We start from the raw sequence: 27,407 nt of genomic DNA, 5'->3' as shown, positions 1-27,407 counted from the left end.
TGTTTTCACTCCCTCGGATATTAGACGCTTTTCAACAGCGTTTCAGCGGGAGGCGTTTCTTAGTGGAACAGCGCAGTTGCGACAGCAGTGAAATACGACGAGCAAAACCCAGAGGGTCTAAACCCCGCCTTCTCTGTGCACAAGCTACATCCCGATTGGCTATAATACTTGACGTTTGGCAGCTATTGACGGACAGTACTGTCAGTCAAGCAGAGACTGGAGTTTGTTTGGCTGGAAACGCCGCAATGTATACAGAGTTTCGGACGGGGGACCTCGACGACGTGGGTGTAAACTTGTGACAGTTTCCTGCGTCTCTATCTTTATACTGAAATATTTTTTTCGGCGGAAAAGTACTGAGGGCTGGCAGGAATATTTATAGAAACGTCGTAAAGGAGCAAGGTTTATTACAAGTCAGGTAAGCCAGCCGTAAATAGCTGTTATTTTGGTCTAGTTGGTGTCATGCAATATTATTATATTATTAATTTACCCCACTGTTAAAAATTGAGTCGTAATTTAGTTTATTTAAACAGCGTTTAACTCATAAACATGCTGCTGAAATATTTTGGGTTACATAACTTTCATTGGCGCTAAATGTTATTACAAAATGGCCGTGCTAGCCCAATCACTGTAATAAGACTGCAAATCGATATTATGCGATCACTATTAATAGGTTATGGCTGAGATATCAATAGTTTGTCTTATTACTGGTTAGTCACGCCCATTTCCATCCTTGCTGCAGGACAACATGGCCGAGACCTGCCTTCACTAATGCTAAACAACAAAGCAGCTCTTGTCTTGCGAAATGCTCAATGTTTTATAGCTAGTAATGCATTCATATGTAATTGACAGCTTACATTCCAATAGCGCTTATATGATGTCCTCATGTACTGTATGATTCTCAGTTTGCTCATTTTTTTGTGTTCAGTCATGTTCACACTGTTTTTAAAACGTGACTTTTGCTAAGTTAATATGTGTTGCATGTGGGAACTCTGTAATATTATTTTCTATGAAATAGCCTCAATGGCAGGGTAGAAAGGGGTTGCAAACACTGGTTATTGAATAAGGTCATAAAGCTTTTGTTTATTCCTCCTGGGAATGCTTTAGCATGCTGTAAGACCAGCTGGCGTATAGAACCTGCCTCTCGCAGCTAATTGAAAATCAACAAAACCATCTCAAAACTCTCAGGTTACAACTACACGTCAATCCTTTCTGTAGCTTTACAACATCTGCCGTCACAGAAAGAGACGGCAGTTGTTTATGTATACAACATATATATATGTATGTTTCAGTATACAGGAAGGTAGCATCCTGAAATCTGTTGGTTATGTTTTTAGCTTTGTGTAGGTCAAGATGGCCCAGTGGAATCAGTTGCAGCAGCTGGAGACCAGGTATCTGGAGCAGCTCTACCACCTGTACAGCGACAGCTTCCCAATGGAGCTGCGGCAGTTCCTTGCACCCTGGATTGAAAGTCAGGACTGGTGAGTGGACAAATTCAACGACAAGGAAAACAAGTGTGAACTTTCATGGTCCCTTTTCCCGTTAACAATTAGATTTATTTTTTCATCAACCACTTCCTGGACGGTTATAACCACGTCCTGACGATCAACAAGAAAGTTAAAAGGGTTTCCTCCTTTGTGACGCTCTGACGGTAACATCAACAATCTCATGAGGCAACAGTCATAAATGTTATGATTATTGCCTAATCAGGCTATTCATCGCTTTTATGGATGTTTGTGGAGGCTGGATTTAAGTTTTGTTTTTTAATTTTGAAAGATAGATGAGGAAAATACAACAGTGCTATTCATGGGATATTTATGCACTAAAAAGAAAGTTAGCATATGCAGTGTACAAAACAATCAAAAAATGCAGAATTTGGACAAATTTAATGAATCCTTGATATATTTCCTTTAGGTGTTTCAAAACCATCAAATATTGAATCTTTTTTTTTTTTTTCTTCAAACCTGAAAGGACTTTCGCTGCCAACAAGGAGTCTCATGCCACCCTTGTGTTCCATAATCTCCTGGGCGAGATCGACCAGCAGTACAGCCGCTTCCTGCAGGAGAACAATGTCCTCTACCAGCACAACCTGCGGCGGATCAAGCAGCACCTGCAGAGCAAGTACCTAGAGAAACCCATGGACATTGCCCGCATCGTCGCCCGCTGCTTGTGGGAGGAGCAGCGGCTGCTACAGACGGCCACCGCTGCCGCGCAGGTTGGGAACCACACACGGGTTTTTAACGGCGGTGATGATTTGATGGCGTAACATCATCGTGTCGCACTCAGGACGGACAGGCCGCCCACCCGACTGGGACGGTGGTGACGGAGAAGCAGCAGATTCTGGAACACAACCTTCAAGATGTTAGGAAACGAGTGCAGGTTTGTTTTGATATATGTTGACGTGTGGACTCCCGGTTGGTACATCGCCGTCCTGAGGTTGAGGGTGATGTCCTGTTGCTTCCTACAGGACATGGAACAAAAGATGAAGATGCTGGAGAACCTGCAGGATGAATTTGATTTCAACTACAAGACACTAAAAAGCCAAGGAGGTAGCACATACTCATTTTTCGAGTTTTCATATTCGATACGCCAGCAAATCTAAATTGTTTTGGTTGCAGAGCTGAACCAGGACCTGAACGGGAATAGCCAGGCGGCAGCTACCAGGCAGAAAATGGCTCAGCTGGAGCAGATGCTGAGCACCCTGGACCAGCTCAGACGGGTAGGTGCTCCGCATTATCCAATCGCTAGCTCATGAGCCACCTTAACAATGATGTCTATTTTTTTGCAGCAAATTGTGACGGAGATGGGAGGCTTACTGACCGCAATGGACTACGTCCAGAAGAACCTGACAGACGAAGAACTGGCAGAATGGAAGCGACGACAACAAATCGCTTGCATCGGAGGTCCGCCTAACATCTGTCTGGACCGCCTCGAAACATGGTAAGTAACAATTATTATTATTTTTTTTTTTTTTTGATTGATTATTTTGGTAGTGGCCTGACCTGAGCTGCTCAACATTCCCACCTAGGATCACGTCCTTGGCCGAGTCTCAGCTCCAAATTCGACAGCAGATCAAGAAGCTGGAGGAGCTTCAACAGAAGGTGTCCTACAAGGGAGACCCCATCGTCCAGCACCGGCATGCCCTTGAGGAGAAAATTGTGGACTTGTTCAGAAACCTCATGAAGAGGTATTGCTGTAAGATGAACACACATTTGTTTTGAAGGAAAACCAAAAATCCAAAGTTGGATATTGTCTCAACAGTGCATTTGTAGTGGAAAGACAACCATGTATGCCCATGCACCCGGACAGACCACTGGTCATCAAAACAGGCGTGCAGTTCACAAACAAAGTCAGGTAAGAATTCAAATGTCCTCCACTTCATTTCACATATGGACAAAAGTCTTGGGACACATTAGGATACAAAATGCTGGACCATATCCATACTTATATTTTCAAGTCTACATGTCCAAATACATTTGCTCTTCTAGTTCAGCATCTTAGTTTGATGTTCTAATCTTTAACACGGTTATTCTTCCAGGCTACTTGTGAAGTTTCCCGAGCTCAACTACCAGCTGAAAATTAAAGTTTGCATTGACAAGTGAGTTTTCAAAATGTTTTGTATAATGTGCACACCCGACCTTTTTAATGAATAATATGAGAGAACTGCTTTGACTTTTTCAGGGAGTCTGGAGACGTGGCTGCTATCAGAGGGTAATGTTTCCAAGCTCTTACATTCAAACGTTTAGTACTTTGTAAACGTATGTACATTCAAAAGTCTCACTTACCGCTTTTTGCTTCGGTTTCAGGTCCAGAAAGTTCAACATCCTTGGCACTAATACAAAAGTCATGAACATGGAAGAGTCCAACAACGGCAGCCTGTCGGCGGAGTTCAAACACTTGGTGAGTTGCGGCGGCGCATTTGGCTCGCCTCAGCTGATGAAGCTCGCTTCCTCACGGCTTCCTGTTTTTTGCAGACCCTCAGAGAGCAGCGCTGCGGGAACGGCGGACGCACCAACAGTGACGTAGGCTCCACGGCAACTCCTCCACGCCATCGTATCCCGCCCCCACACTTTGCACTTACAAGCACTCCGTTCTCTTGCAGGCATCTCTTATCGTCACAGAGGAGCTCCATCTGATCACTTTTGAGACTGAAGTCTATCACCAAGGCCTGAAGATCGATCTAGAGGTGAGTCGTAGATGTCTGAAAGAAATGTGAATCCAAGCCCAAAATGGTTCCATGTATATTTTTTTCTGAAATGCCATAAGATGGCGCCAAAGCCCTGGCTAGTAGGAAAGTATTAATTGATGAGTCAGAAATGACAATGTATAGTTTTGACATTTTGTGCAGACGCATTCGCTGCCGGTGGTGGTCATATCGAACATCTGCCAGATGCCAAATGCATGGGCGTCCATCTTGTGGTACAACATGCTCACCGACCAGCCCAAGGTAGGACCACACACCCCTTCTTTTGGCAAAGCCACTGTGGGAACGGGAATGTGAAGGTTGGGGTGGGTGGCAAGGAAAAGACTTGGAAACATTTTGCTGCTGTGCTTCCTCGTACAGAATGTGAACTTCTTCACCAAGCCGCCGGTGGGGACGTGGGACCAAGTGGCTGAAGTGCTCAGCTGGCAATTTTCATCCACCACCAAAAGAGGCCTGACCATCGAGCAGCTCACCACACTGGCCGAGAAACTCTTAGGTGAGTTTGTTGAAAAGCAAATGTCTGTGAGTGTACCAAGCTTGTGCTCTATATTTGTCGCGTTGTGCCTTCAGGGCCGTCCGTCAACTACTCCGGCTGTCAGTTCACATGGGCCAAGTTCTGCAAGGTAAGTCAGCTCACTCGTCGTCCGCCATGTCGAACTCTCATGTTGCCCTGTTGCTCACCTCATTCAATTTCTTTTTTTTTTTTTCTTGCAGGAAAACATGGCCGGCAAAGGCTTTTCTTTCTGGGTGTGGCTGGACAACATCATCGACCTGGTCAAAAAATACATCCTGGCGCTATGGAATGAGGGGTAAGGCGGTGGAATTTTCCAGGTATTTTGTGACCTTCCACTCCTTTTAGAATTCAATTTATGCACTCGTTTGACCCTCAGATACATCATGGGCTTCATCAGCAAGGAGAGAGAGAGGGCCATTCTCAGCCCCAAACCGCCGGGCACATTTCTTCTGCGCTTCAGCGAGAGCAGCAAGGAGGGCGGCATCACGTTCACGTGGGTCGAGAAGGACATCAACGGTGAGGCATTCCGTGCTGATTTTTACGTAAACTGAAATACCGTACATCATAAGCATCGGGTTGTGATGCCGAGCCGCCCGTCAACTTTTGCAGGCAAGACTCAGATCCAGTCTGTGGAGCCGTACACCAAGCAGCAGCTCAACAACATGTCCTTCGCCGACATCATCATGGGTTACAAAATCATGGACGCCACCAACATCCTTGTTTCCCCCCTCGTGTACCTTTACCCCGAAATTCCAAAGGAGGAAGCTTTCGGGAAGTACTGCAGGCCGGAAGCGGCTCCTGAACCCGAGTTGGGAGACCCCACGAGCGGTACGTCTTTCATAAAATGTGTTTGCGTCATAATTAGCATATTATGCGTTTGTATTTTAACGCCATCTTTTCTTTCGACAGTCATTCAGCCGTACTTGAAGACCAAGTTCATTTGCGTTACCCCGTGAGTATGACTTTTAAGCTCCTTCTATAATGATTTCTGCAAAGACACCAATTTTTTTTACCACGTGTCTCTGCTTCCCTTTTACCGTTATTGTATAATGTTGAAAAAAAATAAGAAGGGTCAACACACTCTCGGGACATTTGACAAGGGGTTTACATTGTGGGCTTTATTTTCGTGACTGGCGTAAAATCCTGTGTGCACGTGAAGGGCTGCGCCGTTGTGGTAGTGGTCACAGCGGACCCAGGGCCAATTATGAATTCGACGCGTTGGTTAAATGTATGGAGGGATGAATCGTCAGGTGGCTCCCCCTGTTGAGTCCTTAAAAAGCAGATTTTCTGTTTGAAAGTCACATCATACAAAAAAAGACCACACACACCTGACCTGTCTCCGTAGGTGTCCCTCCGTGTTCATGGACTTTCCGGACAGTGAGCTGCTTGGGAACGGATTCGCGGGGTAGGCGCTTTGCTGGGGGGGGCGGGGCATGTAGGGACTGTCTCTGTGTGGGGCGTGTGTGTGTGTCACTTAATGTGTGTCTGTAGTCAGCTCATCCATCAACACTATCGCAAAGCGATGCTGTAATCGATAAGTTTGTTCAGGGTCACACATTTCATCACGGTTAATCTGGCTAACAAAAACTAGCGAAAATCATGGAAGCTAACAGGATGGCAAGCGAGACCGCACTAGCTTGATTCAAGACGTTAGAGTTGAAACTAATAAAAAATCCAAACCTCCTCCTTTGCCGTCCCATTCGTTGCCATTTTCACACAGAAAGCAGTCAGCTAACCCATTAGCGTGTCAGCATGTTTGTGTGTCCATGGTGGTCTACTCCAGCTGATGATGTCATTGCTTCTTTTTGTGTGTTTGTTTTTTTCTCTCTCACCAGCACAAACTCGGGCAACACCAGCGACCTTTTCTCCCTATCTCTGTCCCCGCGCACGCTGGACTCGCTGATGCCCAATGAAGCGGAGGGTAATCCTGGACATCTGGGTGAGTTAGACACAAACACAATCTTCACGCAGCGCTTCTGTTACGGAGAGGTGTACCTAATATTGTGACCAGTAACATGACACATTGACGTGAGCTTAATTTTTTCTGTTTTTTTAAAAAAAAAAAAACTAACTCAGCTGCATTGTTTGTCCACAGAATCCCTGACTCTGGACATGGACGTCGCTTCTCCCATGCATGTGAACACGTCCAACTTGGTTTGATTTTACTGATGAGTGCGACGCTTGCGTCACTTTCAACGTTCAACCGTCTCCTCACACGGTGACGTGTGAAAATTATATCATTTTTAAATATGCGTTTTGAAATGAATGTGCGTGTTGTGAGTCTCATCGTCGTATAAGCTACGTCACTGTTTTAAAAAATTCTTCCGTGTCTCACTTTTTATCCCTGCCAAATGTAATTATGCAAATGTGGTGATTGCCATTTTTACCGTATTCATCTTCAAGAACTATAAAACATCATGTACAGTACATACTTACATTTCATTAGCCCCCTCTTTTGTCTTCTGTTTTCAATGCTTTTGCTTTGAATCTGTCTTGAGTTATATTTTCTCCTAACGCGTGGTGTTAAAAATCTCCCCATCTGTTTCCAAATGTGTATTTGGGAAACAACTGCCATGTTAGACCATTGTTTCTTGTACAAAAACGAATGTTACTTTTACGAGTCATTATATTTAGGCAATAAAAGAAATTCATACTGAAATGTCTCATTGTTAAAATATTAAAAATGTACAATCAGTATGTTTCAAAGGATAATGTCTGGAAAGAATATTTTTGCAATTAAGCACGTACACAACTCAGAAAAATGAAACTTCCTATTTTCATTTCTCGTCAGTGCATCTATTTCTAAAAAGCCCCTTGTCATCGTCTCAAACAAGCACCCTTGTTTTTTTTTATTCATTTTTCATCATGGGAAAAAAACAACCACAACTGTAATATGAAAAGATATCACTGAGTTGCAAAAATATGATTTGCACTTTATATTGAATATAACAGCAGACGTGCTATTTGCTTTCTTTCATTAATTTACTTTTGTCATAAATTGTAAATGAACATTTGACATATCTGCATTGGTTAATCAGTTTAATATTAAAGAAGTTAATTGAGTATTTCATTTAAATTGAAAAACAAGCTCTCAAGCAATTTTAAAACAATGTATATTGAATTTTTTAATTGGAAAAAAATGACTTTCCCCAATCAAACTCATATTAACCTTTCTCTGTGTGCGATGGCAAATTAAGTAAAGTTTATTTTTGGGCCTGAGGGTGTCGCTGTTGTCTGGGTTGGCGATCAATCGAGCATTCATTTTCAATGTATTATTATTATTATTATTATTTTATTATTATTAGTAGTAGTAGTTTGTTTCAAGGGAATTAAGATCATATTTAGGGGTATAAGAAAAAAATAGCCAGCAAGGTGTGAATGCTTGGAATATGTTGCAATGATGCGATTAGGACGTGGAAGTAGATGCAGACAAAGGATGGGTAATACTCATTACTTTTACATTCATACTTTTAAGGACATTTTATTTTTGATGGTCTGGCTTAAAATTTGTGCCTTGACTAAATAACTGTCAAAAAACAGGCTCGAAATGCGACTTTCACGTCAAAACGTCGTCGTTAGCCCTCACCAGCAGTGAGTGACACCGGAATTGGGCGGGGCCAAAGAGAGAGAGAGTGTGTAAGTGTGTGCGAGGAGGACTCTGCACGGAGGGGTCAGCAAACTGTTGCAAACTCTCCGGACCGACCCAGCGACCCAGCGAGCGAGCGAGCGAGAGCTCCCCGAGTCACCGCAGCTTGTGACCGCGCTCGAGGACAGGGAAAGCCGCGCGGCAGTCGTCGCCACACGAAGGTAAGACGAGTGACATTTGTAAGCCTTGTTATTGTGTTTTTTCAGTGAGAAAAAAAAAAAAACTGCGTGACACTTGACGCTCCGCTATTACGACACGCTCATATGCAACGTTTGTAAACAAACTCCGCCGCTTCGCTGAACCGTTGGGAGCGCCGGGAGGGGGGTGGGGGGTACTGTGCCGGTGTATCCGCCGGTTTAGGCTCAACAGGCGGCTGAGGGCATCCCTGTTAGTGCCTCCCCCTCTCCTGTCACTTGTGGTTTTGCGCTTACTGTCTTGGGCAAGTAATGACAGACGCTGTCATGGAAAAGTAGTCACATTGCAATATTATGTGGATTGGAAACAGTCGCTGCTTCGGAGGAGATGACAAATGTGCTGAGGACGGATTCAGCACTTTACTCAAGTAAAAAATTAGACTTAAAAAAATTAAATGTGGTTTTATTGTCCATTTGGATCACTTGGCAGAACTTCTCAAAAAAAAAAAAAATGTCCCTTGTTCTGTGTTCATTCTCTAATGTTTTGAATTTGACAGCCGGGAGGAAAAATGCAGTTTATCTGCAGATGATGAATTTCTGAACACTCTCAAGTCAAATTAATTTCATTAATATAGCATAAACATAGCTGCATACAAAGTGCTATTCATAAAGTAATAATGTCAGAATTGGTTGCTTCCTTGTTTGAGCTCCAGTTAGGAGGCACGCAGAAGCATTTGAAACAAATGGAGACGCTTGAAGGGAGGACTGGCTGGTTTCACCACCCATCATTCTTTGAGCTGATAACATTAAACAATTCTTTTAAGGTTTGGAAATATCGTCACCCGAGCCTGCTTGAATATAGTGGCAAAGTAGTTGTAGAAAATTTCCCTAAAACACAATAATGAACCGAAAACATTTTATTTAAGCAATTTTAGGAAAGAAAAAACAAGCAATGCATCAATTTCCTGCAGGATTTTTTTTTTTTATCTTGTCCTCCCCGGTTTAGAGGGAAAATGTCCATTTTGAGGTGCATTTTTAACTATTTGCCTAAACATACACCCATTATTTTTAGTTGTGAATTTATTGTTGACTTGTGCTGTATCATTAAAGATGTAAGGGCGAGGACCTGTTCTTGACAATGACGTTGCGATTCGCTGGAAGTGAGCCGATCAAAGCTTAGTGGTTTTTTTTTTTTGGGTTGGTGTGACCGAGTTATGAGTCAAAGGCGTCAGACCCGGTGAAGTGTTTCTTGTCATTGACCCGCACGCTAACAGGAAATCTGCTGAATCTTTCAGATGGCAACAAGTGACAATCCAAAACAAACGTGCGGGTTGTTAAGAGTGAAAGGGAAACGGCAAACCTTGTGAGGGAAGTGATCAGGAAGCATGTGGTGACACTCAGCCCCACCCCACCCCACCCCACCCCCCATTTAAACCTCCACCCTCTTTCAGTTGCCCTAATCCACAGGTCATGTGACCACCAGCTTTTAGTCTGGAGCGGCCTGATCCATCTGTCGAATAACGCCGCTGATTGTTGACATCCCGGGAAGGCCTTTCGTTTTGCTGTCTCATGGTCGCCGCAGGCACCGCACCCCTCCCGTACTTAATTGCTCGATTTTTCGCGGCCTGTTCATGACTAATTTTGGCTTTGTCGCTTCTGGCCACTGTCGACACGTGACGCAAAGTTTCACTGAGCCGTTATTTTACCTCTAAAAAACAATCGGTCTCATTTTTCTATTTTGAATGTCAAACACTGCTCGTTTTCTCCGCTCAGAATAAAATATTGGCTTGGTGCCACGTTCTTCACTCAATGGTAATAAAATGTTTGCCTGCAGGCTCAGCGCTGTGATTGTGGGACTTGCACAACATAAATCAACTTTCTTCAAGTATTTTTTTTTTTTCTTACTGGGTGTCAGGTTTAGCAAATTGAGCAGGATGTGCGATAGCTGAAGCTGCGCCGTTAAAGCTTATTACGAGCTTACTGCAAAGCAATTGGCCGCCTCGCCCGCCAGTGTAGCCCGGCTAGCGTGTTATCAGACGTACGGGTTCAAAGTGTCACCGGTATGCTCCCCCAGACCAGGAGAACCGCCCAGATCCAATTGATGTCCAGTATTTTGGCCCAAGGCGACTTTGTAAAGTCAATTTTGGGATTATCAGCGATTGAGCCATCTTGGGCTCACCTTACGAGAAGGCCGTGATTTCAAACTTCACACTCTAGAGGCAGAGCGTTTGGGTGTCAACAGCTTGCACTGTTAAATCCCATCTGTTGCTCGCCGCTGCCCCTCGCAGGCATGCGGGCCAGTTGAATCCGCCACATGGTGTCGTAAATAAAACGTTGGAGAGGGGCAGCGGGGGGTGAACATGTTGTGTGCATGCATTGTGCTGCGTCACACTGGGCTTATACTCATCTCCCTGAAGCGTCATTCATATAGAACGGAGGATTTCAAAATACATTTTCTTTGCATTCTTACTAAAAATAGACTACAGTCAACAGAATACACTGTAGAGTAAATCACAATGGCGGGATTATGATGGAAAATTACAGTCGATGGCATGTCCTCCGAATATGCAATTTCACTTCAAAATCTGGGCAAAAGTTTTCCCAGATTGGTGTTTGTCAAAATCTCCCTGTTGGCCGCAGCAGCTGGACATCGTGTCGTCCTCACGCATACAAGTCATGTTTCTTCCAGGAAGACATTGTCATGACATCATGAACCCTGGCAAAATGTCTTCTGGCCTCCAGACCGGACACCTCCTCCTCTTCTCCCCTCTCCTCGCTGGTCGCCTGTTTTTAGATCTGTGCCGTCTCAAAGTGCTGAGTAACCAAAGCGTTCGTTTTAAATGGAGGCTATCGAAGAGCCGCGTGGAATGGCTGTGAAAATCTCGCCGAGCCCAATTGAAGCACTCATAAGTGATCAAGATGGATGCAGCTTGGCTGGTCCAGCGGGCCAACGATCTTTGTAGGGTAAAGGGTTGACCTTTTACTGAAAGCACAGTACTTGGCAGGGTAAATGTGGCAAGAAGTGGGGGGTTGGTAATGGGTGTCTGTCCATTCCGAGATAATGCACGTGAGAAATAGCAGCTACATGACCTTTGGCCTGTGACGAGCTGGCGGGATCAAAGGGCAGCGTTTCTCCAAAATGGCTGGCGCCGTTTACCAGGTTAGGTGCCTTGAGGGAAAAGCAGCGAGGTCGAATGTCAAAAGAGGTTGGCTAGTGCTACTTAGTGTTGATACGAAAGAGTAAAACACTGAGCACGTTAGCTATGTTGCTAACCAATTCAGCAGCACCTACAGCGGCAAGCCAACCGGACATATGACATAGAATGATTGTCACAGAATTTTGCTAATTTGATATGAATGGCCACACACTGAAAGAAAAATCTTTATTTGCGCTTGGCTGTCGTCATTGTCACCAGACTAGCGAATTTGATTCGCTCTCAGATGCTTTTAATTTTAGACGATGCGCTCACGTGAATGTTGAAACAACACACAACCGCTATTTCCACTAACACACACACACATAAAAGGACGGGTGGTTGCCAAAATTGAGACAAGCCCCCTGGAGGCAAGGCTTAACCTCATTACAGGGTGAGGGGGGGGTCGGGGAAAAAAAAAAAAAGAATTCCACGCCACTTTGCATTCTTGTTAAAAGGTGCTAGCTAACTACATTACCTGGGAATGTGATTTACTTGCTGTAAACTAATCTAGGACGACATCCAGGTCAAAAGTTATGGAAAAACTTTATGGGGCGTCTCACCCTACTTGGACATTTGCAAGCCTGCCATGGCGTGCTCATCCCAACAGTCTCTTATCACGTTTGTGCAAAAGTTACTTGTGGGCGGTCTGGGCCGCTTAGATATTTGCAAAAGCGTCAGCCCGTGATGAACTTTCCCACCGGGGGACCACTTTGCGTCATAAGCAGCTTCCCCACCAAGTGTGTTGGTTACGCTCTGCAAATGGGCTAATTGGATTGTTGTACGTTATCTGCGGAATCTTTTTTTCTTTCCAGCGGTTTGAAAACAAGCTTATGAGGATTTAAAGGAGACGTATTATGTATCTCCCGCCCACAGTCGTTAGGCTTTTGTCACACTTACCCCAAGGGTGAAGAATTAACGCACACCAGTTCCGAAAACAAATTGTGTTAAGAAACCTTTGGGGGAAGGTTTTTGTGGGATTTTGTCGATAGGAAATAGGCCAAACCAAAATGCCTTCAAATTAAAGTAAATCCATCCAAATTCATTATTTTCTAAGATATCTAAAGGCACCAAATACAGCAATGCAATTTTTTTATTCCTGCTTCATTTCCTGTCTTATGTTGGTGAAGCTCCCCCGGGGGAGGGGCGGGGCTTAGAGTTTACCCTCCATGTTCCCAGACCTGTCTGACATGTTCGGACCCCTTTTGCTCCCCCAGTTTGCCATGAAGGGAGAGCTGCCTCTCTGTGTTGTTTGTTCACTTGTCAGATGACATTTAACATGCTGTTTGGGAAGACAACAAGGTGGCGAGCAGGCAGGGTGGTCCGCCGGGTGGGTGAGGGTGGGGGTGGGGTGTTTAGAAACTAGACCTATTTTGCAAAGCAACTTTTCAATTAACTTTATTTAATTGTTCCAGATAAACATCATGTTTTTTTATTATTACCCACCGGTGTGAAAGCTGACTTTTGATAGAGAACAAGTGCGTCAATGTTCTTATTCAAAAGAACAATTTAGCCATGTCGAATCGTCGAGACACTCAGTTGGCTAGTTTTTAAGGGCACCATTTTCCAAACAAACGCTTTACATTGATGTCGCTTTTGTTCTTACTCAAAAGCAATAATTTCTCTCTCTAATTACAAGCTCACAATTTGGGCTTTGTCCTCCCAATTTAATTATGTCTGGATGCAACAATCAATGTAGACGAAATAGCCAATGTTCCCCGTAGATAATTACTGTCATTATGCGTTTTCAATGCCCTGACTTTTAGAGCAAGACCGCAACATTTTGGGCCTTTTAATCAAATTGTTAAAAAAAAAAAGTTTGCGCAAAATGCTGGTATTTTTGTTTTTTGATTCTGAAGAGTGCCCAGGAAAAATGTGGATGAGTTCACTCGACTTATGCTTGAGAGCGACACATAGATGCTAATTGGGTTTGCTATTGTATGCTAGCATTAAGCTATGTTGTTTTTTTAAATACACACTACTGCATGTTTCATGTTTAGTTTGACAGAAAGCTAACATTTGCTAAACGTTGCTTGTTATGACATGATTTGATTCGCCTGCTGCCATGCTAGGTTTTGGTTCAAATTGTTGATTTTTTTTTTTTTTTGATTTAGTTTTGAGTCACAATGCAGGTCATGCCTGGTGTCTGTACTAATAACAAAAGTCTGTGGTGGTAGCACCGAGTTGTTTTGTTAAGAGGAAGAAGAGAAGCCTTTGGCAGCTGACCTGTACGCCTGCCAAATTACGGTACTTAACTCCTTTGTTTCCAAATCAAGTTGTATTTATGTTAAGTCTCTTGTCGCAGATCTGTTTTTTCTATCTTAGCGCTGACCTCCCTCTTCATGGTATCAATCGGTGAATGAAGCAGATTGTTCTTTCAGGGAGTAAAAATGTCTTTTCAATTTAAACTCTTAACAAGGCCAGCACTTGTGTGATTTTATATTTGCATCAAAAGACACACGCTGAGCTTTTGCAGCTTTCACCTTGTTGCACCCGCAGCTAAGCCTCCACAGCACACCTCGTCACCCTCGCAAAAGACACGCCGGCATTCCTGTGGCCGCGCACTTGAGCCCGGAGCCGCATTTAACATTCGCCCCCGGGCTTCACATTACATCACGACCGCACATTGTACGTATGGACAAATGCAAAGGAACTTCCAATTGTTTGACTTTCAAAATTTGCCATTCAGAATAATTGGATTTGAAATAAATAATACCAGTGGGTACTTGACAACATGAGTAGCCCACGGGTCTGTTCTAAAAATAGCCCAGCTGTGATTGGATATTGTGAGTTACTAAAACAATTTAAAATTGAAGAATCATGTTATTCCAAATCCAATGAATCACAATGTTAACCTTGTAAGCCCGTATGTCACTCCGATGTAAATACGCCATTTACATTTGTTGACACTTGCAGCAGGAAGATAGTATAATGTGACCTTCATATTGCTAGCTTGTTTTCAAAGCAAACAAACCCTTGACAGATGTTCTTTTTGTGTCACCAGAATGTCAGGATTGAGTATATCTGTGGCCTTTTTCACACGTTTCGCACTTCAGAATTCTCATTTCATGACTGCCGCGTCACCTCAAATAGCCCGTCTTGCTCCGAGGCATCTGTCCAGATGGTTGGAAAGTGTGAGCGAGGGGCGGGTGGGAGCAACGGGGGGGGGGATTGGGTTGGATAAAGCAGGTCATTGGATGGCCAAGCTCCGACTCCAAAGGCTTGAGGGCGGGGCGGCGGTTCAGAGGCTAGCGGGCCAGCTGAGTGCAATGAGGTTACGCTGTCAGAATGCTGAGCTCGACATGCGCTGTTTGATCTATTGCTGTTTCACAATCCAAACGTCGGGAACGGGTAGCCGCTCTTTATGCCTTGATGCACGGCAGCAGTAGAATCGACTTTTAATTTTGTTACATTTTAAAGCAGCTTGTTGAACACGACTTCTCTATTTTCAAAATGACTTCACTCCCTGACAATCAGAATGAAAGTAGTAAGTCACACTAACAAGAACAAGCAACACAAGACGTGTTACGGGAAACGCATTTGGTGACGTCCTGTGTCAGCAGTGGCATGGGAAGCGTTTTTTTTCCCCTAAATATGCACCATGCGGTAAGGTAGTCAGAGTTGACTAACCGCTCGAGTGTTTGCTTTCCCTAACTGGTTTGATTTGCCAGCGTAAGGCAGGTCAGTGACATGCCTCGTTATTTTCCATGCCGCACCGACGAGTCCGGCCGGGGAGCTGTCACCTGCGGTGCATCATGACCCCACCCCCTCCCTCACCCACCGATTGATTCCACATCAGTCAAACTGCTGACTGATCACCGAAGGGGCTGAATTACACGGCGGCAACATCGTGAGCGTGGCCCTAGAGCAGTGATTCTTAACCTTGTTGGAGGTACCGAACCCCACTAGTTTCATATGCGCCTTCACCGAACCCCTCGTCAGTGACAATTTTTTTTTTTTAAATTCAAGACATAGATGTTTTTTACTAATGCACAAAATGAGCTGTGCATGAACATCACCTTATTCAAAGAACAAAACCAACACAATGCACGAACTCGCAACAAATTACATACTGGCAAATCAGAAGCTACACGATAAAACAGGTTTGCTCGGACCTCCTCAGTGGGGGCTCTGTCGAACCCCTGAGACCGACTCGCCGAACCCCTAGGGTTCGATCGAACCCAGGTTAAGAACCACTGCCCTAAAGGGACTGCGGTTACACTGCCGCCGTTACCGTCATCACTAACAGTCGCCCTCAGGCTACCTGTGGGCTATTTCTGCCTCGTTACGCAATTACTTTTGTGTAATGTACGTCCTTGTATGTCTTGCTTATCCATTCTCAGCTCTGTGCTTTCAACAAAAACAACTGGAGCGGCGATTGTGCTCGAAACAACCGGAATATTGGTCAGTTGGAAAGGATTTTTTTTTTTTTCCTTTTACCTGTCAATGGTGCCGAAATTATGCATTTTAGCTTCGTTTATTTTAGCTTAGCTGACATTAGTTTAGCTTACTGTATATTTTTGAAAATCTAATGTCTTTGTTCATCTCTTAGTTAATTGGTTACCTAGTTTAAGGTTTTATTATCTATATTTGAATATATATTTAAAAAAAGGTACGGCTGTACCTCTGCATCGGTTTTGAAAGTGGACGTCAAGGGCATACTAATTGAGTCAAATAATAGCCCGCACATGAGCGCAAATATTTGTAACTGATAATAGATGAAGGTCAGCACCGTATCAAAAGATGACCTTTTAAGAACGGCGCCGAGGAAACAGATGACACCTTCACACGTGCCCCCCCCTCCCCTCCCCACTTGTGAGCATCATTAAATGGCTTTCCAAATTCAAATGCGAGTCCAAAGATGGTGGACGAGCGGATGGACAACGTGTTTGTATTCGTACACGTGTCTGCGTGCTGTTGAGCTAATGAGTGATTTGACGGGGTGCGGGCTGCGACGTACCTCCCCCCCCCCGGGCTCGACCCGACTGGCGCGGCCGTCTTCTTTTAAAAAGCCCTTTTGTCTTTTTTCTTTTTAGGCGCCCTTTCTTCAAGCTGTCAGCCACATTTACGGGTCATGTGTCAGCACACTACAACAAGTGTCCTCTGTCCTCCTCCCGTGATGGTTCAATTAGATTGGCTAAGCTTGAACTGTATTGTCGCTTTGTAAGGACTCGTTTCTGATGAACCGAAAACAGAGGAGCTTTCAACATAAGTATGTTTTGTTGTTGTTGTGATTCTTGTGTTAGCGCTCGGGGTGGTAGGTGGGTGGCACCATGAGTTTCCTCACAGGAAGTGCTTACGTTAAATGAATGGCAGTTTTCCCTAAGAGGAAGGAGTGGGTGATGGCGCTCGACTAGTTTTTTTTTTGGGGGCCTCTCTGAAGGGCTTTAAACGCGCATGTGACATGCCACCGCCGCGCCGTGAATGTAGCACGCTAATGGGAGACCACAACGGCGGCCATGATGAAGTCAGCCATTCTCCATTTCTAATATTGTCTTTTGGTTGGAATTTTTTGCTTCGATTCTAATTTAAATTATGTTTGTTGGGAAGGACACTTGATCGAGAACTCAAGCATTAATCCATCAAAATGACAAATAATTTTCTTCTGCATTGTTGTGGTTGTTTAGTACTACCAGGAACATCATGTATTTTTTCCTCCCTATTTTGGCCTGCTTGTGAAATTATCCCAATTTTCTTCAGTTATATGTTGTTAGGCTTATGTAGTGCGCATAAATGATCTCTCTAGTGTTTGTGTGGTGATGTTTTGTCAATTTGCAATCTGCTTTTACCATTTCGGTGATAAACGGGGGGGGGGGGGGGGGGCTCTCTGCCTATTCAAGATTGGCGGTCCTTTTCAATCCTTTCTGCCAAATGATTTTTTTTGTTTTGGAAACTACTTAAAGCACTCAGCCTTGTATACCGACTATTCCTCGGCCCCTGCACTCTTGAATTATTTGTTGCTGGTTTTTTTTGTTGTTGGTACATTCAAGGATGTACTGAATGGCAACATTTCATAATGACCAATGCTACCGAATGTTAGCGCTGTCTAATAATTAAAAAAAAAAAAGGTCAAAGGTGAAACTTCACCAAACATTGTCCGTTATGATTAGCTCACAGGATTATCTTTGGGTGCATTCCCGGAATAATTGGAACTGTCGGCGCCGCTTGGGGAGTTTTCTCTGAATGAAAAGCACCACCCCCGGGGGCTCACTTGTCCCAGTCATCAGATCCATCCGGCATTTCTCCAGTCATGGGACGCCGGTCGACTTAATTCTTTAGTTTGCGTGCGCTTGCCGCCAGCTACAGATGGAGAGGAATGTCGCTCACCGCCAAAACCGCATAAACCTCAAGCGCACTCATCGCACGCCTTCTGTACACGGCTACTGTGCTGCTTTTTGAGAAGAACAAGTCGGCGTGTTGACGGTAAGTCAACCGCTGAAGTGACCCCGGCACAAAGTCCTTTTTTTTTTTCTGCGGTTCAAATGCAACTGAGGCTCAAACCATGAACCACAGAGGCAAATATGTCAACCGTTTTTCATCTTTGCCGTTGCCTTCTCCCCCAAAGCTGTTAGTTAATCACTTCCCGGTCAATATTGGGTATATAAATACAAACGGTGGAGCAACAATGTAGGCAAATAATATAACTCACGGGCTTATATTATTTATCCTCAAACGAGAACAATGAGTCTGTTGTCAAGAGGATCCAATTGACGTTTTAAGCATTCATATGATGATTTGTCCTTGTGGTGTGCGTCAAACCAATTCAGTCAATATCTTCCACCGTTTCAGTCTTTCAAGTGCTGAATTCCTTCTTCCATGGCATCTCCCAGAAGAAAACAAAGAGGCGATTCAACTCTTTTAAAGACTGTAGCTTTTGGAAGACACCCACTTGATTTGATTATCTGCGGCTGCCGGCACTTGACATTAGCTTTAAGTTATCTTTTTTTTTTTTGTGGTTGATTTTCAAGCAACTGAACTCGTCTCCTTGAGTGACCTCTTTGTTTTCACTTCTCTGCTCTGCTGTTAGGGTGTTGAAGATGGCAGTGTGGATCCAGGCCCAGCAGCTCCAGGGAGATGCTCTCCACCAGATGCAATCTCTCTACGGTCAGCACTTTCCCATCGAAGTGCGACATTATCTGTCGCAGTGGATCGAGAGCCAACTCTGGTGAGTCGCCAAATCGAGTGAGGCGGTGGCTTTTTAGTCCATGTTGTCTGGAGCAGAGCATTGAAAGCCACATTCCAGCTTCGTAAAACAGCCTTCGCCATACTTGAATGATTTCCCAAACTTCAGTTTTTGTCTTTACAATGTTTCATGATGCACCATGAAACATAAGGTCACATTGAAATTTTCATTCCCTGAAGCCACTTTCACTTGGCAGCAATTTTGTATCATGAGTAAATGCACAAATAAAGTATTGAGAAATCATTCCCGAGAAGACAGAAAGGTCTTGTTCGGCTTTGAAGTGGTGTTTTAAAGTCATTTGTCCCATTTCCTTCTAAGAACTTGTCCTAAAGAATTTCTTTTACCTCGGTTAGGGACAACATTGACTTGGAGAACCCGCAAGAGGAATTCAAGGCCAAGCGCTTGTTAGACGGGCTGATCCAGGAGCTGCAGAACAAAGCGGAACACCAGGTGGGCGAGGATGGCTTCTTGCTTAAAATCAAACTGGGACACTACGCCAGCCAACTCAAGGTAAGTCCTGACAACGAATTGTCGTTTTGCCAATAAAATGTCAATTTCTTCTTTGACTTGTTTTTCTAGCAAAACAAGCCGTCGATTTCGACATTCCCCCTTGTTGATGTTTTTTTTTTTTTTTTTTTTTGAAAACACACACACAGGAGCACCAAATGTTTCAGAACAGTTTGTATCCACTGCAAGGAAAAACAAGAGGACAATCCAAGTGCAGGCCTTGGTAGTTAGCCAGCACTGCTATTTATGAGCCGCGCTCTCCAAATTCATTCTTCTCTTGCCTTCCGCTCGCCTCCCGGAAACCAAACTGGGCAAAGGGGGGATCGCCTTTGCTCAGATTTAGTCTTTTCCAAAAATATCAAAGATGATGTTTGAGTTCAGAGGAAATAAATGCAAATCTAATTGTCATAGCATGAACATGTAAAACACCGCCTAGCACTCGTATGCTAACTAGCGCTTAAACGAAGTGCGCCGCTCTTGGGAGACGGCCGTCATTAGGCTCCTCTAATGGGCTCCGGCGCGCCGAAGCCACCGACAAGCTCCTTGATGCGTCTAATTTGGCGAGCGGCGAGCGCGGCGGCCGCTCGCCTCGTCAGCGGCTAACTAGACCTTAACCACAGCACATGCTCTTCTTGTCTTTCAGAGCACGTATGACCGATGTCCTCTGGAGTTAGTCCGATGCATCAAGCACATCCTCTACACCGAGCAGCGGCTCGTGCGGGAGGCCACCAATGTGAGTGACTGAGTGACTGAGTCAGACTGATTCAAAGACTGAGAACCCATAAGTGTACGGAAACAATTCTGTAAGACACCAAAATGTTTGCAGCAGTTTATTTTTCAACACACCAAGTGTGAACGCCGGCTGAGAAACCGTGTCGACATTTATTTTGTCACTTCTGCAATGACCTGGCACGACGCTGCGGCAAAGCGTGCCAATCAAATAGTTTATCTTTTACTGCACGCCGCCGCGAGTTGGGAAAGGCATCGAGCCAGCAGCGCATGAACATCTGATTCTTGCTAACTCCTGGCGGGAATTGATTTCCAGTCACAGCTCGCCTCTTCTATTAGCAAACACGATGCGGACTGATGAGCATTCGAGTTTGCTTGGTCGTTATCCGGCTGACTGATCAGACTTGCGATTTTACCGTCGCTAGTTCATCCGAGGGTCGGCGCATCCCGTCCATCTCAAATGACATTCATCCAAACGCTATTTCTGTCCATGCAACGGAACAGTGCAGCTCTCCGGTGGGTGGACTGTTGGACAGCATGTCTCAGAAGTACCAGCAGATCAACCAGGCCTTCGAGGAGCTGCGACTGCTCACCCAGGACACGGAAAATGACCTGCGCAAGCTCCAGCACAACCAGGAGTACTTCATCATTCAGTACCAGGAGAGCCTGCGCATCCAGGGTGAGGAAAAAAAAGCCCTCATCCTGTCATGTGGAAACCTCCAAAGTCAAATGTGTGATTTTATTTTTTTTGGGGGGGTCACCACTCCATAATTCCAGCATTTTCACTCTTTACTGGACTGAATGTTAGATAGAGATGTGATTGGAGGAACTCAATGTGGAGACTCTTATTGTGTTAGAGCTCAAAGACTTTTAGATATGCTATTGAAATACCATCTATAGTATTTATGACAAAGACAAGTTTCCATAATACAGTACACGTAAATGTTTTTGTATGTAAAAAGAAAATAAATAATTGAATTCCCAGACAATCGTTTTCCAACAAGGTTGAAACAATACCTTGAACCGGACGTGAGCCTTGGCCTTCATCGAAAAAACGTCAACAAGCGCCGACCGCATTCATCCGCCTTTTATTGTAACCAAAAAGCCTCTTATGAAGTTCTTCTTAGAAATCCATTATTTTTTTTCTCTTTCAAATTTCTACCTGCCTTTTCTAGCTCAGCTATCCAGCCTGGCCACACTGCCCCCTGCTGACCGACAGTTACGAGAGCCCACCTTGCTGAACAAGAGAGCCACCGTGGAAGCGTGGCTGACAAGGGAGGCCAACACACTACAGAAGTACAGACTGGTATCCACTTGACTCTTCTACCTCGGCTCGCACCGGCGGCTCGCCGACGGGAAAGCCGACACTGTCGTTGTCTTCCAGGACTTGGCGGAGAAGCACCAGAAAACACTGCAGCTGCTGAGGAAGCAGCAGACGGTCATCCTGGACGACGAGCTGATCCAGTGGAAGAGACGGCAACAGCTGGCAGGCAACGGGGGCCCGCCAGAGGGGGGCATGGATATCCTGCAGTCGTGGTGAGCTTCCATTCCGCCTTTCGCTGGTATCAGCGACCCCCACCGTATGAGAGCCACTGAGGTCGCCGTTTTACAAGCTCCTAATGGACTGCCGCTGAGTTTATGGTCCAAGCTGATTGGCCCCCTAACGAGAGAGACGTCTGAGCACTCTTGTCGCTTTTACTGTAGTCCGTGACTGAAAGAGGACCCAAGTACTTTTGTTTTTGTGTGCATTAGGTGCGAGAAGCTGGCAGAAACTATCTGGCAGAACCGGCAACAGATCCGGAGAGCGGAGCACCTCAGACAACAGCTGCCCATCCCCGGTCCTATCGAAGAACTCCTCAATGAACTCAACAGCACAATCACAGACATCATCTCAGCCTTGGTCACAAGGTAGCTACAAAAATGCAAATAATTTTACCCGGTAACATTCTTTGAAATTTTTCACATGAACTCATTCACTACCATTGACAGCTACTGACGTCAAACATCCAAGGCGCATGGTTCAACCCTATTTCTGTATTTCTTTCTCGTCAGCACCTTCATTATTGAGAAACAGCCCCCCCAGGTGCTCAAAACCCAAACCAAGTTCGCCGCCACCGTGCGCCTCCTGGTCGGCGGCAAGCTGAACGTGCACATGAACCCACCGCAGGTCAAGGCAACCATCATCAGCGAGCAGCAGGCCAAGGCGCTCTTGAAGAACGAGAACACCAGGAAGTAAGTTTAGATCTGTCGAGATCTTTATGTAGGATTTCACTCCATTCACACCTCACCACACAACCATGACTGGAACTCCAACAATGCCTTGGGAGAGTCCACGCGGAATCCACTTTTAGCACCGTTCGGCCGTCTTATTCCACATTCCAAACGCAGCAGGAGTGCGTCAGCAGTTAAATCTGTGAACAATACCGCTGTTATCTTGTCTTTTTTTTTTCTTCATGCGCAAGCACGGAAAAAGAATAAAATGCTATTAAGTATTTTATGCTGGGGGAAAAAAAAATTGCTCTTGAGAAACTCCTCAATGCTGTTTTCTTCCCTGTAGTGACAGCAGTGGAGAAATTTTGAACAACAACTGCGTAATGGAGTATCACCAGACCACGGGCACACTCAGCGCTCACTTCAGAAACATGGTGAGGGCCCTCGTGCGAGCTACCCGCTCAGTTTTAAAGCCGCTAAGGGTTGTCAGCGCATTTCCTGAAATAGCCACCATGGTCGTTTTTATTTATTACCTCAAATGTAAGAGCATCTATTTGTTTGAGTGAATGAGAAGTATAGATGGAAAGGGACGCTTTTCTCCATTTTTCTTTTGCTCTCCGTTTCTTGAGGATGCTAAATGTACAGACTGCAGGAATGGGCACCAAAAGATGGATGTGTTCTTGTCTTGCTGGAAGCAGCCATTTGTGCTTTGATTTACACAATGACTCATGGCTGCGCTTGTCGAATGTATGGACAGTCCTTGAAGAGGATTAAGCGGTCGGACAGGAGAGGAGCCGAATCGGTCACGGAAGAGAAGTTCACTATTCTTTTTGAGTCCCAGTTCAGCGTCGGAGGAAATGAGCTCGTCTTCCAAGTGAAGGTGAGAGAACACAAATCATTTTAATAAATAGCATCTTTTGTACCGCCTTGACTGACAGCATAAAAAGTGTCTGTCTATATGTGTTGCTGCACTGTTTGCTAATTCTGCAAGTCCTTCTATAGCGTTTTTCATTGTGTGCTAGCATTGAGCTAGCAGACCTTCGCTGGTTTTGTGGGTTGCTCTGCAGTAGATCCAGATTGAAGAGAAAAACTTGATGTTGGTTTTGTTGATGTCCCCGTAGACGTTATCGCTGCCTGTTGTGGTGATCGTCCACGGGAGCCAAGACAATAACGCCACGGCGACGGTGCTGTGGGACAACGCTTTTGCGGAGCCTGTGAGTAAACCTTTTTTTATATCTATTGTTAACTAGCGCCGCTATTTGCTCATGTGCAATTCAGAAACTTTTTTTTTTTTACTTCAACCACATCCTCACAAGAATCAATGGTGTCGATCAATGCCAGTTTTTGTAGTTTTAAGCAAAAGGCGGGTTGGTGAAAATCTGAAAACCTTCTGCTATCAATCCATCTTTAAAGCTCGCTCATGACCCGAGAAACGCTCAGCGGTCGGCGGCAGGGGTGGGGGGGTTGGGCGCTTCACAAAAACATCAGCAGCAGCAGCATGGGCGCCCTAGGGAAGTATTTCAGGTCTGCCTCAGCACAGCGGGCGTCTACATTTCACACGCTGTCGATAACCATAGCCCGCTGTGCGCAGTGGCGTGTAACGCCGTGACTCATCTCTAATGGCAAGGCTTCAAACCTTCGTCGGGTCAAAATGTTGTGGCGACAGTTTCAATAAAAAAAAAAAAAAAAAACGTTTTCTTTTAGGTTCGTTGTTAATTTTAGAATTAGTTTTTTTTTCCCCCACGTATTTCAATGGAACTAAAATATTGCGTAATAACAAGACTGTGTCGTCCTCAGGGCCGCGTGCCTTTCCTGGTCCCGGACAAGGTGCTCTGGCCTCAGCTGTGCGAGGCCATTAACATGAAATACAAGGCAGAGGTGCAGAGCAACCGCGGACTCTCTGAGGAGAACCTGGTCTTCCTCGCCCAGAAGGCTTTCGGCAACTGCAGCACCAGCATCGAAGACGATCGCAATATGACCATGACCTGGTCACAGTTTAACAGAGTCAGTTTCCTCGTGATTCCACCGCAATATAAAGACTTGTTGTGTTCTCCGCTCCCGCAGGGATATTTTTTTTTCCCTTCCCACAGCCTGGAATTACTGAGCCATTTGCGAAGCGTGCTTGTTTTCCATTGAGTGATGCTTAGCAACTCTGTAGTACAATTCCACACCCCAGTCATGTAAAATGAGTTTCGTCTTCAACATAATGGCTGTTTGGTGAAAAGATGGTGACTTGTTTTCTGTGTGACAAAGAGGCCAACACAATAAAGCAATTACAGCTCGTTCGGTTTCGGCGGCACGGCGTCGCAAAGAAACGCTTCATGTTGTCTTCTGCTCCTCAGGAAAGCCTGCCCGGTAGGAACTTCACATTTTGGCAGTGGTTTGACGGCGTGATGGAGCTGACCAAGAAGCATCTCAAGCCGCACTGGAATGACGGGTGAGCGTGTTTTCTCGGTGTGGAGCCTGCAGAAAAAATTGGTTTTGTCTGCCTCCTCCATGGCAACCGGCGTACGGGTGAAGAATAAAGGTACAGAGCTCTGCACGGCTAACGCTTTCTCCTTTCTCTTTTAAGCGCCATACTGGGCTTTGTAAACAAGCAGCAGGCTCAAGACATGCTGATGTCCAAACCCAATGGCACTTTTCTGCTGCGCTTCAGCGACTCGGAGATCGGAGGGGTCACCATCGCCTGGGTGGCCGAAAACCCCAACAAAGCAGGTATGAGGGCCACTCAAGATGGCACAAGCAGTTTCAATCTACTGATTGGTCTTGCTTTTAGAGGCAATAATAATTGTAATTATAATAATGGATTTGATTTATAACGCACTTTACACATGATGGCATATTGCTATTGTACTGCCTGCGGTCGAACTCAAAAGGCATTTGCCAGCCGCCACTTCATCCATTTTGCTCCAATTATGTTGCTGCCTTTACAGGCTGCTGCAAAAAATTAAGTGGAGATGCAATTAGCCGTAAACGCCATTGACGCTAAAGTACCGTACTCGCCGATATGGACTGCAGTCGAAAATCGATTGAAATAAAACCATCTCTGGTCCATTTTCCAGGGGAGAGAATGGTGTGGAACCTCATGCCCTACACAACCAAAGACTTTACCATTCGCTCTCTGGCCGACCGCATCAGCGATCTCAACCACCTCCTCTTCCTCTACCCCGACAGGCCCAAGGACGACGTCTTCTCCAAGTATTACACCCCTCCCCTTTGTAAGTTACCACCGTGGTAGCGTCTTCCCTTGTCTCTCCTTTCTACGTTTTTCACGCCGCTTCTCCGTTCCCTGTGCAGCCAAGGCGGTGGACGGCTACGTGAAGCCGCAAATCAAACAAGTGGTGCCTGAGTGAGTTGTCCTCTTCCCTTTCCGTTCATCATCGGCTATTTGATCTCGCATTACAGATCAGCAATTACAGTCAGAGGAGGCCAATTAATGATGCCGAGGGGCTCCTGAGCGAGCGTGCTCTCCGCTCATCATTACAGTTAGCCTCGTTAGCCGCCGAGCGACGCTCTGGCTTCGCTACGGCCGCTGCTTTGCCGTAATGATGCAGCGGGGCGCGGAACTCACGCTGTGGCGAGTTGCTTAGACGACCGCTAAGAATCACGTGTGTGCGTGTTTTTCTATAGGTTTACAACGGCCAATCCCGATCCAACGAGCGGTAACGCCACCTACATGGATCACAGCGCCTCTCCGGCTCCCGTCAGTCACCCTCACGCTTACGGCTTGTACCCACCCATGTGAGTTACCGCGCCGCGTTATTGAAAAGACGGACATGTCGATAAATTGATTAGAATTGATTTTTTTATCAATATTTTTCAATTACCAATATCACACAGGAGTGAATCCATGTTGGACGCTGACGGAGATTTCGACCTGGATGACACCATAGACGTGGCGCGCCACGTGGAAGAGCTGCTACGACGGCCTGTGGAGAGCCACTGGGGCGGCCCGCAGTCGTGACCGAGCTAGCGAGCGAGCGAGCAACCGGCTCATGGTTTCAATTCCAATCATCTCATCTGTTTTGCCCTCTCCCTCCATTGCTATAATGTGAAATGTTCATAACGGTTGTGGTTTTATTTTATTGTATCGGCGTGAGAGAGCATGACTCTTCTTTCAAGTTTTATTTGTGTCCATAAGTATTTGTACAAGATTTCAATGTAAAACAAAAGGCAGACAGTGTTATACAGTATTGGTTAAAAAAAAAAAAAAAAAAAGTGTTAAATTGTCAGTGTGCATGCGTTCACTTGATTTTAACATGCTACTGTATGGAAAAAAAAAATCTATTTTATATTTCTGTTTTTAATGAATGTTGTCTGAATGTTGACAAAAAAAGCTGGAACGTTACTCAAAAACCTCTGGTTACAGCAAACACTCGCACGCACAAAAAAGTGGTTACATGCTCAGCGGATGATGGAACCTCGCCGGGTGCACTTTGGCACCTTTGTCTGATGCTTTTCAAAAATGCTGCCTGCTTGTGCTCTCAGGTTACCCCCCCCACTCTCCCATTTTCTCAACGGTCCTGCCTTGCCTTAGCCCACGTCTCACAAGCCACCGTGTTTTAACCCTCCGTGTAAACGGTCACGACGCAATCATGGCACCAAGTCCATCGGTGGCTGAAGGACATAAATAGCCTCGTCCTCAGGAATGCATTGCTCTGGTCACAACAGATGTAGTATGTGAATATAGATTACATTATGTGTAACAACGCCGCCCCTTCCCCTTCCTGAGGTTTGTTGTCTGTTCATCACATTGTTGGATCTTTGTGGAATTTTCTTTTCTCAATCTGAGTTGTTTGTACGCTTGGTGTTGTCGTCTTCTGTCGCTGTGCTTTGGAGGCCTTTCCAGAAAGAGAAAAAACAACAGAACAGCTGTCATTGGCAGTCAAGTGACAATTGAAAGAAAGAAAAAAAGAACTATCGCTTATAAATAAACGCTCTATTTTTTAAGTTTAAACTTTGGTGTGGTGGCTTGGATGAAACAGTTTTCACTAAGTTGGGTAAAAATATCTAGTTGTGTATGTACGTAAATATATGTATTCATTGTGTATGTCTGAGGAAAGCCCCTTTTCTTCAAAATCAGATAAT

The 27,407-nt window shown here is 45.0% G+C and overlaps 2 protein-coding genes across 4 annotated transcripts; both read left to right on the top strand.

Moving 5' to 3' along the window:
* The first annotated feature begins 224 nt into the window (after positions 1-224).
* Positions 225-7,374, top strand: stat3 (signal transducer and activator of transcription 3 (acute-phase response factor)). Of its 3 annotated transcripts, none has more exons than XM_088357783.1 (24): positions 225-415; positions 1,345-1,478; positions 1,969-2,212; positions 2,284-2,376; positions 2,465-2,546; positions 2,616-2,716; positions 2,786-2,937; positions 3,026-3,184; positions 3,259-3,351; positions 3,536-3,595; positions 3,679-3,708; positions 3,804-3,897; positions 3,972-4,019; positions 4,100-4,183; positions 4,346-4,444; positions 4,562-4,697; positions 4,772-4,824; positions 4,916-5,010; positions 5,092-5,231; positions 5,325-5,543; positions 5,625-5,667; positions 6,061-6,120; positions 6,551-6,654; positions 6,811-7,374. In XM_088357783.1, exons 2-24 carry the CDS (start codon positions 1,351-1,353, stop codon positions 6,873-6,875), a joined length of 2,382 nt encoding a protein of 793 aa, XP_088213909.1. In that variant the 5' UTR covers positions 225-415; positions 1,345-1,350; the 3' UTR covers positions 6,876-7,374. The 3 variants fall into 3 exon arrangements, with proteins under 3 accessions (XP_088213909.1, XP_088213908.1, XP_088213910.1); XM_088357782.1 differs by having other exon boundaries at positions 226-415; positions 1,335-1,478; XM_088357784.1 differs by lacking the exon at positions 6,061-6,120 and having other exon boundaries at positions 227-415; positions 1,335-1,478.
* Positions 7,375-8,345: 971 nt separating this feature from the next.
* stat5a (signal transducer and activator of transcription 5a) lies at positions 8,346-27,276 on the top strand. Its single transcript, XM_088357785.1, has 19 exons — positions 8,346-8,522; positions 18,717-18,854; positions 19,226-19,382; positions 20,023-20,112; positions 20,613-20,787; positions 21,284-21,414; positions 21,493-21,644; positions 21,861-22,016; positions 22,161-22,340; positions 22,666-22,753; positions 23,077-23,199; positions 23,441-23,533; positions 24,117-24,323; positions 24,662-24,756; positions 24,892-25,034; positions 25,382-25,537; positions 25,617-25,668; positions 25,950-26,060; positions 26,160-27,276. The coding sequence occupies exons 2-19, from the start codon at positions 18,727-18,729 to the stop codon at positions 26,281-26,283; spliced, it is 2,361 nt and encodes a 786-aa protein (XP_088213911.1). The 5' UTR covers positions 8,346-8,522; positions 18,717-18,726; the 3' UTR covers positions 26,284-27,276.
* The last annotated feature ends 131 nt before the right edge of the window (positions 27,277-27,407 follow it).

Source organism: Syngnathus floridae, chromosome 17, assembly GCF_059516105.1.
Source record: "Syngnathus floridae isolate MCC-2025c chromosome 17, RoL_Sflo_1.0, whole genome shotgun sequence".
Taxonomy (NCBI): Eukaryota; Metazoa; Chordata; class Actinopteri; order Syngnathiformes; family Syngnathidae; genus Syngnathus; species Syngnathus floridae.
The sequence above is the reverse complement of the archived record's forward strand: the minus strand, read 5'-3'. Positions and strand labels throughout refer to the sequence as shown.